This window comes from Cicer arietinum, chromosome 6 (assembly GCF_000331145.2).
Source record: "Cicer arietinum cultivar CDC Frontier isolate Library 1 chromosome 6, Cicar.CDCFrontier_v2.0, whole genome shotgun sequence".
In the NCBI taxonomy this organism is placed as follows: domain Eukaryota; kingdom Viridiplantae; phylum Streptophyta; class Magnoliopsida; order Fabales; family Fabaceae; genus Cicer; species Cicer arietinum.
This window is the reverse complement of record NC_021165.2, coordinates 48749779-48760972: the sequence shown is the minus strand read 5'-3', so window position 1 is coordinate 48760972 and position 11194 is coordinate 48749779. Positions and strand designations below refer to the sequence as shown.

The 11194-nt window shown below is 32.1% G+C and overlaps 1 protein-coding gene across 1 annotated transcript; it reads right to left on the bottom strand.

The window, feature by feature from the left end:
* Nucleotides 1-5673: 5673 nt before the first annotated feature.
* LOC101496565 (uncharacterized) lies at nt 5674-10441 on the bottom strand. The gene is made up of 5 exons (XM_004506349.4): nt 10049-10441; nt 7814-7983; nt 7448-7517; nt 6104-6176; nt 5674-5990 (listed from the first exon to the last, which is right to left on the bottom strand). Exons 1-5 carry the CDS (start codon nt 10311-10313, stop codon nt 5879-5881), a joined length of 690 nt encoding a protein of 229 aa, XP_004506406.1. The 5' UTR covers nt 10314-10441; the 3' UTR covers nt 5674-5878.
* Nucleotides 10442-11194: the final 753 nt, after the last annotated feature.

The window sequence follows — 11194 nt, the reverse complement described above, 5'->3', positions numbered from 1 at the left end:
AAAAAAACGAGATGGCAGACACTAGGATGGTCGCTATTGCGAAGGTCAAAAAAACAGTACATATACTAAATATAAAATACAAAAGTATAAAAAAAAAATAGCAAAATATACAAAAATAAAGGTTAATCATACTTTATAAAAAAAATCCAACATCAAAATTAAGTTCTAATAGTAATCGTAATAGTAATCTGAAGTGGAAAGAATAGTCACAAGAAACAGAGATATGAATTGTGACGATTTTAAAATCTAGTTCCAACATTTTAATTGACGCTTTACTCTATATTAAACTTGGTAACCAAAAATTGATTAGTAATCTCTTAACTGACTAGAACATTTTTACAATCTCTATGAAATTAAGAAGTTGTAAATAAAAATAATAATGGTGGAGTGTAATTTGTGCGTGAAAATAACTAAAGATAAGGGATAGAAAGATCACACACAAAAAGTATATTAGTTCATTTAACTCGGGTTAGTTCAGTCTTCACAATCGTCATTTTTCACTATGTACTTCAAAACCAGAAGTTCTCTTTTACACATTTTCTTTTGATCACACCTTGATCAATTACAATATTCATTTTTTCACCTAGAAATGATTTTTATAGTCACTTTTCAACCTTGAAAGAATTTTCACAGTCACCTTTCAATTTAGAAATGATATTTACAAGCACACTCAATCTAACATAAAAGATAACATTGAGTTGATTTTAATGTGTATGATAAAAAGTATTTGGGATCTAATGATTCTCAATTCTTGGTTTGAGATAAATAAAGACAAACTCAGTAAACGATGATCCACAGATATAGGGAAGCGAGCTGGAGTTAGATTGAAGATTTTTTTTTTACTTGTGATTGCTTGAGCATGTGTTGCTAGATTGCAAATTAAACTATTACCTTAATCTTTCAATTCGTCTTTAATTTATAGTTGATAAGAGGCTTTGAATATTTAGTTTAAACTGAAGATAGTCGTTGGACACACTTTTCAAGGTGCAAACAATCTTCTAAATCAATCTCTTTGTGTAATGTAATTTTGTCTAGTACCTTCTTGAATAACCCAAAACGTTCTTGCCTTGTTGGACAATGGAGAAAAACCAGAATGTTTGGTGGTCTGTCATATGACCATTGGAAAAGTTCCCTGAATTAATATATGGGTAGCAAGCCATGTCATATAGTACTTTGCAGTGTACTTTTGTGTTTTGCACTTGCTTCCAGCTAATCAATCTAGAGATCAAAACTGCAGTTCAATCTGCATGAATTTTTTGCAAGTGGACATTCACTATTTGACTTCTTGAGACTTGATTACTTTTTGGTGGTCCATATGCAAATTATATCAATATAGAACAGACTTTTAGTGATCCCAAAACTGATTCATTTGTCTTTTTATTTTATTTAAGACAACCAGAATATTTTGCAATCATCATGTCATCAATTTGGAGATCAATCTGGGTATCATTTTGAAGATCAGTCTAAAGAACATTATGCATGTTTGTTTTTGCACGTAGGCCTTCAAATCTTGACTTTTAATTGCTCATTAAATATTGGAAAGCCCGTGTACAAAATGTCAACTAATTTATTGCATGTGTCCCTTCCAAAAAGATCTTTTATTGTCAATTGTTCTTTAATAGAACAATCGGGACATTATGGTGAATGTTCTTTCATCATTCTTTAAACAAATGACTCAATCTTGAAATGATTTCTTCTTCAAGGTTGATTCTTGTCATTATGCTCAACTGATATGAATATTTATGAGTGCAATGAACTTGTTCATCATGAGAATATTATTTCATAACAATTGAGAATGTTGTCTTCTATATGAGAGGATAAATATTTTGTTGAAGCAATACTTCCTACAATTTCTCTTGGTGCTACATGTGGTGTGTCCTGTCCATCAAGTATTCCTGAGATACTTTAGTATAGGTATGAATGTATTGGACATTTTCTTCATGAAGATGTTATCTTGAAGATGCAATAATCATTCTCTTAAATGATTGATACAATATATGATATATTCTTTTTTAGATTCTTGGATAAAGATGTTCTTTGACTTCTTTATTTATTTTCATATATGTTTGAATCTATAATATATCGTTGGACATATTTCTCAAAGTATCAAATGATCATTTTGATAATTCTCCTTATTTTTTGGTTCAGAACGTTCTAAACACTTGTTGTATTTGATTCTTAAGACAGCTTTTGACTTGTTTGATTCTCATTGGTTCATAAATCTATTTAGAAGATTGTGTTCTAATATCTTCATGAAATACACTACTTTGATTCTTTCATAATTCAATATATACTTGTGCACTTATTGATGTGAATGGCTTCTTGTTTGTCCACTTATGTGATTCATGTTCCTTAAATAAAACCTAAGTACAATCATCAGTAGATCATTATTCATAAAACTTAAACATTTATTTCATAAGGTTTGTTGTTATTAAAACATATAACAAAAAAGTTTTTACCTCAACATAATCAAGTTCTAATAGTAATCAAGTTCTAATAGTAAATAAAATTAAGTTCTCAAAGGAATCAAGTTTTATTGGAGAAGACTCAAATTAAAAAAAAAAAAAAATCAAAAGCATGTTAAATTATATTCCTCATCTTCACTTGTAATTTCAACCACATCAACATTATCTTGTTCATCACTTGATCCAAACTCTTCTTCTTCCACCTCTTAATCTCCATTAGCCACAGTTGCAACGAATCTTGATTGGTGCCTAGTAACTCTTGTTGGTTCATTAACCCCAGCTACATCCCCAACAAGTTCCCAAGTCAAGCCATCTTCTCCCAAGACCAAATCACTTACAAATACATTGTTTTCATCCACTTCTTTTTCAAGTCAATCATAACACTCATAAATATAAATATGGTTGATGAAAATGAGATCGGTTAAATCCTTATTATCAAATTGGTCTTTTTCAAGTCAATCATAACACTCACAAAAACTAAGTCATGTAGCACTTGGTGCTCAAGTTTGCTTCTCTTTTTAGAATGAACATATATTAAAATTTTAAATAAAATAATTAATTCAAAATTCACTACATCCAATTATATAAGAAAATTCATTGACATTACTTACTTGCTTAAATGTATTCCAATTGCGCTAACTAACACTTTGATTGCAACAACTTGCAAATGTGGAACATAGTTTCCATACATGGTTCACCACTCAGTTGTAATGCAATAAATAACTAATTTCACTATTTACATACAAGTATCAAGTATGCAATTTTAAATTAACAAAATATTATACTTTTAACTTAGCAGAGGACACAGTGGACCCCATTCTAATTGCAGAAGGTATGCCAAACATTTCATGCGCTTTCCTATATTGAGCAATCCCTTTTAGATTTTTATCATTATCATTTGAATCTTTAGAAAGCTTTAGAATGCAAGCATAAAGCTCATTTGTCACTTTCAGATCTTTGTCAACATTTGGTTCACTATCGAAGTGATGGGGGTTAAGGAAATTTTTGACGAAGTTGGCATTTCCATCTATTATCTATAATTGCATAAATTTCAGAGTACTTACTCTCATTTCCGTTGAACACAGTTGCAATAGACTCTATCACCATATCCATTGTCTCATATATGTAACACATTGTCGCTTGTTTCTCGTTATCAACCAATTTCAAAACTTGCACCAACGACCACATCGCCTTGAGATATAATAGAATATTCTTTCAAAATGATGCATTGATAACTATACTATATGCCTTTTACCCTTGAGATCTTTTGATGCATTTTTGTTCACCCACTCTTTGATACAAACATCTTTCTAAAATTATTCTTTTATTTATACAACCTTTGAAGAGTGAGGAATGTAGTTGCAAATCTTGTCACTCCACTTCTAACAATTCAACTTTTTGGATGAACCTTCTCATTATGTTAAAGGTGATGGTATAGATGTAGATAAAATCAGCAGGAAATCTTCCTCTTCTATAACAATAGGCAACTTTCCAATATCTTCCAACATTAAATCCACACAATATACAACACATAGAGTCCAAAAGATATTAGGATACTTGTCTTCTAAATATTTTCCTAACACAAAAATAAATGAATTACATCATATGGAAGCATATAATTAATATTGCAAATTGGATAATGACGATTATAAAGTTCTTACCCACCAAGATATAGATGCAATTGCCGATAAAAACGTGCACAATATTTTCCACTCCAATTTCTTGAACAAATGTGTCCAAAAGCTCAAATATCTTCAATTTGTTCTTCATATAGCTAGAACCATCAATACTCCTTCCAAACCCACTTGGAGTGTTGACCAAGAAACTGATCAATGCCCCAGTCTTTAATTTGTCCATGCATTTGACATGAAAGAGCATTCATATTGAGTTCACTTCATTATAAGTCCGTGTAACATTTTCTTTGTGAGCTCTAGTTCTGTTTTTAGCAACATGGAGACTTTAAGTGGGTTCCATAATTTCCAATCGCTTCAATCATCAACTTGAAGCTACTAGACTTCGCAACATTAAAATGAATACTATTTCTAAAGAAGAAACAAGCAATGTATTGATTAGTTAATTCTCTTGCTTCTTTCACAGAAGCATCTTTTATCGATATTTGACATTTGGCCATTGCTATTTTCATCTTTTGAGATGTCTTTAGATTTTTAAATATAAAAACATTCTTACGGCCTTTAACATTCGTCTTGGCAACACCTATTGCAAACCTTTTTTATGTCCAAACATTTGTAATTTCCTTTGTAGCATCATTGTCCTTCTCATCGATATTAATCTCATGCATATAAATCATTAGTTGTTAGCTTAATTGCAGTTTTGGTCACCCTATTTTAACTGAATCGCGAAAGTAGTCCTCCCATTTTATTTCTCTCCAGCTTTGGTCCTCTAAACAAAATTTTGGTCGAAAACTTGAGAAAGTTTTATTTTTTCAAGTTACACCATACCATTTAAAATCATAGATTTCAAGTACAATTGTTGCACCGGCAGATCTTGACGCATTGTGTGACTTAAATAAACACAAAACAAATAAAACTTCATCAAATTTTGAATCAAAATTTTGTTTGAGGGATCAAAACTGGAGAGAAATAAAATAGAGGGACTACTTTTGCGATTCAACTAAAATAAGGGGACCAAAACTGCAATTAAGCCTTAGTTGTTTTCTTTTTCTCCTAAGCTTCCCTGAGTTTGAGTATTACATCAGTAGATGTTTTCCTACAATGAGCTATTTCTCCCTTTATCCTCAACTAATGCAATTTCATTCTCGTAATACCTCATTTGGAAACCTTCCCACAAAAATCACAAGTAACGATCTTCTTGTCATTAATATCCTTCAAAGAAATCAACTGACAAGCCATGTCAAGGTTTTCACCAGTAGGTTTCAACCAACTTTCGTTGTTGGTTGTTGTTTGTTGGTACTGCAAATGAAGATGTCATTGCTCTTACAAAACCAAAGTCGAAGAAAGAAACAGAGTAGAACAAAACTGTTTCTGAAACAAAGGAAGAAAATGATGGAGGAAAACGAAATAGAGGAAGAAAACAATGTAGGAAAACGAAACATATAAAGAAGAAACGAAACTGCTATTGACTAAGGAAGAAAAAATTTGTAAGCAAAAGACAGGAAGAAGGCCCCAAAATTAACTCACTCAATAACTACGAGTTACCTATCAGGACCAGAAGTTGTAGAACAAACAAATGAAAAGGAATCATTATAAATTTTGGGATGATCATGTAAATTTATTTGTATGATTGTTCAGAAAATATACATTTAAAACATTAGTAACTATTAACTGTTAAAAAAAAAAGTGCCACATAATGTCAGAATGCAAACAATAAATTCAAAAAATGACCAATGTGTAAAATTAAAATTATTTCTTGCAAAGAAATTACAATGGCCAGCTTCACTTGGGTCGCCTATATAGAATGTCATCTAGGGCCTCTTTTACATAGTGACCCATTCTGTTCAAGTTTTTTACAACACCGGATGCCACTAGGCCTGCATTTTTTTGAAACCTGCAATTTAGAATATTCCAGGTGTTAGAATCACTAGTTTCAGACTATATATATCCTTAACAAATGTGTTTATGAAAGGCACACAATTACTCCAACTGAAAACTTCTGCTTGCCTGTTTAAGAATTCTTCTGCTGTGGTATTTGGAGGTTTGGCGAATCGTGGTTGAGGAATTGCTTGTTCACGTTCTGGACAGACAAAGACCAAAACCAAAAACAATAAAATGAAAAGGCTCTGAAAGAAGTACAAATAAAAAAGAGAAGAAACTGATTCACCCACAAAATAAAATCTCCAACATAATACCAACCTCGCGGCTATAATTGTTCCGAAAACCATAAACAGTGTAATTTTTTATATACAAAAATATTTGGCATAGAGATCCATGCAGAATCTGTCATTTGTTTAATGTGAATGTGTTTATTGTTGGCTTATTTTATGTGATATAGAAGACATACATAGTATAGAAGAAAATTAATAACGATTATATGGAAAGACATACATACAGGTACAGAAGAAAGAATTACACTATACAGTTGTAAATAGGATAGTGTTGTGTATGCTGTAAATTTTTCATGATGATATGAGTTGCCTCATTTCGAAATGTGGAAATGTTCACTGGTAGTATAGGCACAGAAAATTGCTTACAAACAAGTGTTGTAGAAAATCATTGAAACAAAATTGCCAAAAACAACTAATTCAATTAAGAGATATTTGTCAAGGTTGGAAAACTGAATGATGCTGCTGGGCCTCCTGCATAGGAAAATGGGCTCAACACTCAGCCCAACACTTGGAAGGGTGACACCCGTAGGGTAAGAAAGGAATCCAAGGATTAGGAAGGTTCTGCCTGAGCTGGCATTTTGAGGAGAGAGTATTTGTTTGCCTTCCAACCATTTTTGCTTAAAAAGAGGGGATGGAGGGTAGTGTAGAAGCGTTTTAGAAAATCTATCAGTTTGTTAGAATGGAGTATCCGCTCTCTGTAGGTGGCTTGCCTTGTGGCAATAACAGTTCACTCTTCTGTAAATCCCTCAATTTCAATTCAATAAATACATAATTCTCTCCCAATTCCTTTTATTGTTACATTGTTGCTTTATTTGAATCTTGGTTCTTAATAAATGCTAACATAAATAATTCATTTCCATTTTTTTAAAGACAATATAGATAGTTATTTGGCAATTTCTTGCTATCTTGATAGTAAACATTATCTAGGCCATTTAACGCACACAATAAAGAACAATTTGAGAATGTTAGAAAAGCATTCAACATATAATAAGATGCACTACTGCTTCTATGACTGTGCATGAACAATTCCCATGTTAACACATTCACATCTAGGGATACATTTCCAGAGGATAATTATCCAAATACGTTGAGGCTTTTAAATCTACTACCGTGATACTGTTAGTTAATGAGGAAATCACCTATGCGACTATACACAAAAGTAAAAAAACAAATTTAATACCTTCAGTTTTACGAGCATGAGCAGGAACATGGCCAACAGATGAAGTAGAAGAATTCACCTCCGAGACCACCTGAAACATGTGCAGTACTGTCAGAAACTTGAACCACATTTCATCAGAAGACAATTGAAGTTCTTACTTAGGCAAAACCTCCCCGCTAACCCTCACCCTTGATATTTTAATTTTATGTTCTGTAATTAGCCTCAAATTTAATATTAGGTCCTCGCGATAAATTGATGTTTGCTCCTGATATAAAATCTATAAATTCACAAAAATATGTGCCAACTGCCAACAAAAACTTTGAAACAAGATAAACCTAGTTTTTCATAAGCATAAACTACAAGGGAAAGGATGCTTAGATATAAAACCTCAAGACCAACGCAAAAGGGCAATTTTGCTGTCTTCTCCTGTGAGTCAGGTGGGGAATCTTTGTTGTCTAAGTAGATAGAGTATCCAATACAAGCATACTTGAAATTTTTAAGGCTGCGGCCCTCTTTAGAAGCTTCCAGCTCACTTTCGCTCACGACATAGGGGGGAACTGGTCATAAATCATACGAACATCAATATCAAAATTAAAAACATTAAAGGCATATATGAAACAATGAATAAACTCTCATAAATAAAGCAAAAAATAGAAAATAAAAAACAATAGAAAAGAAACAAAAATTTAGTAAGCAATATCTGTCACAAAAAATAATGTAGTAATAATAAAATAGAAATGTAATCTGGATGAAGGTTCACTGTGAGGACAACAATGGATGTAATTAGTGAACTGAATGACTAAAATTAACAAATTGAAAAGTAAATAAACAAAATAAAATAAACGTAGTAAAAATACAAGGTCAAAAAGCAGAAATAAGTAAAAAGTATTTGTACAAACATGACAAAACACTATGCATCAAATATCCAAACAACAGGTGTCAAGATTACAAAGTACCTTTTGTCAAAAAAAAGATTATGAAGTACCTGAACGCATATGTATGCTTTGTACAAAAGTTATTAAAAACAAAGGACAACACAACAAATTTTCTTAAAGGAGCATATTGAAGATAGCAACACCACAAATCACCTGTAAATTTGTTTGGACTAATAATTCTGGATTATTCCAAAAGTATTAACTATTTGTTTGGCATAAGAAACTTTAAAAGTTAAAACCAAAATGAAATACTTCATAAATGAAATTCATTGTTTGGAGAGTTAACATGGATTGCAAATTGATATGAAAAAGTTAATTATGCATTAGACATCCTTACAAATTTGGCTAGATTTATTTTTGTTAAAGTTTTCATTATTTAAAATGGACTATTTTACCCTAGTTTTATCTATCAATATTACCAATAGCTCCTCACACATGTTTCCTCTTTGTTCTTCACATTTGTCTGACTCTCACGCTTTTTCAAAAGCCCAGTCTCTCTTCATTATCTTTATGAAGGGTAGTCTCATTCTTCCCATTTCCCAGACCCCTTATTTCAGCAGAAATTATTCTTTATTATTCTCACAGTGGAACGGATTATTATGAGCGCAACTACCCCCACATTCATTTTTTAATGATTTCAAATACAAGCTAACTATCATGGACAGAAAAATTTTAATCCAGCTTTAGGTTCAACTGAAAGTCGCTGCCCCCAAATTCAAACAAACCTAAATACAAGGAATGCAATCACATCTTAAAATGAAGGCAAGGTAGCCTGCAGTAGCTTTGAATTTGTGTTTTGTAACAAATACTTAGAAATGCCAGTAAGACCAATAGCACATCAACATTTGGAATAAGAGTAAATATCCAATTTGGTCAAACCTAGTGCTCAATACTTATCAATATTCCAAAAAGCCCCAAAATTATAAATAATGCAGCACTCACACAAACACGGACACTGAACACGACACTAAAAATAAAAGTGATTTAACTTAACCACATGCATCGGTATAGTGTTGGTGTGAACATTAGAAACGACTTCAATCTGAAGTACCAGGACTACATAGAATATACAATATTAATAAGGTTTGCCCCTCTGTTGGTATTTGCATTGACTATAATAATGATATTAAGTTGATAATGTTGGGGATGTACTTGAAACTAAATGAATAATATTAAGGATGTACTTCGTAGCAGATCAAAATAGAGGGATGAATTGGATTATCATTTAATAATTCCAATAATCATTTTAAAATTTCGATAATATATGAGGGACTCGTTGATATTGTGAGAGACTAGGTTGTATAATTTCAGAGATCAAATTGGACATTTACTATATGAAACAATAAGCTATGAAGAAGCCAAAAAATAATATGTGAATGGCAAGGCTATTTTACACAATCAACATTGAAGCACCTAGATTTTTTAGAATCCTTAGAAGTTCCAATTCAACTCACGTCCTTCAAATCCCTATAAATCACCCCCAATTGATTGTTTTTCAATTAATTTTACTCCTTCAGATAAACAACGCAGAAAAATACAAATTGTGCATCAACACTTTTTTCCAACCACAAAATTTCAAAAGTCAATACAAACAGCATATTCAATAAATAAGGTTTCGGCTTCAACTTCTATATGATTTTTCAGGAAAATCGAACCCCAAAAAATAGAGAGAGAGAGAGAGAGAGACCTTGCTGTAGCGTTCTTGAGAGACCGTAGCATGTAGGGTTTTTGGATTTGGCTTTATGAACAGATGAGTAGTATGCACATCCCTTGCATGACTTACCTTTCGTTGTACGAGGCCGATTAGGGTTAGGGTTTGGATTTGGAACTGAATTTGGATTTCGATTTGGATTTCGATTTGGATTTGGATTTGGATTTGGAACTGAATTTGGATTATTGTTAGAAATGGGATTTCCTTGTGATGTTGGAGCTTCTTCTCTTGTGACCCCCATGAATGAATGAATAATTAGCACACTGCAAAGCACAAAAACATGTTTTTTTGTTCTTCCTATGCTCCAATTCTAATTTCCATGCCTTTTTCGCCAATCGCACGAACTCGCGCAAAACGCAACAATGGACTAAACAAACGACAATGTGTTTTTGGGTTTGGGCTTTTATTTGTTAGCATTTGGGAAAGTTAGTTTTTGTACCCCCAATTAAACCTGTACCCCAAATTTGTTAAAAATCTGAAATTATTCTTAAAAATATCATTCACCACGTGAGTGGTAAAAAAAAATTATCAAACTCCATTCAACATCAACATCACGTACAACCGAGCATCGGTGGTATAGGAGGGATGTGTTGAGTATACCCAAATTGCACCTCTCTGGTAAATATGGTACCATTGTAGAACACCAATGAATGTATCATGTAAACAATGACACAAACTGAAATCGTGTCATAAAGTTCTAATCGTAATTCGACGTCCAAATAATATCAGTATCCCTCAAAGCATCCAACTTTGCTCTGTAGTATGCAACGTTCTCAGATGTTTGTTTTGCAGTCCATTGAAATATCTGTGGCATTGAAGATATAGGCTCATCCACATCTCGTTTACAAATGTCAGGAAAATGCTCATAAATTCATGTCTGTAAATAATTAAAAAAAAATACAAATAATTAAATATAATAAGTATAATTAAATATTAAATAAGAATTTTATCGTAATAACAATATAATAAGTATAACAAATATAATAGTACCTGAAATAGAAATAAATATCCTCCAATCTGTTTCATTGCAGGCAATGTACTATCTCTAAGATAGTCATATAAAACAACAAGCGCAGCTGGTCCCCATGCCCATTTACCACAAGTATCAAGGTCTTGAAACAG

Bases quoted from the DNA above. Each gene is read 5' to 3' on its own strand.
- LOC101496565 (XM_004506349.4), bottom strand. From the start codon at position 10,313: ATGGGGGTCACAAGAGAAGAAGCTCCAACATCACAAGGAAATCCCATT. The intron at 7,984-10,048 runs GTCTCTCTCTCT...ATTTATGACCAG, and splicing joins CTCAAGAACGCTACAGCAAG to TTCCCCCCTATGTCGTGAGC. The intron at 7,518-7,813 runs GTTTTATATCTA...CACATGTTTCAG, and splicing joins CCTTTTGCGTTGGTCTTGAG to GTGGTCTCGGAGGTGAATTC.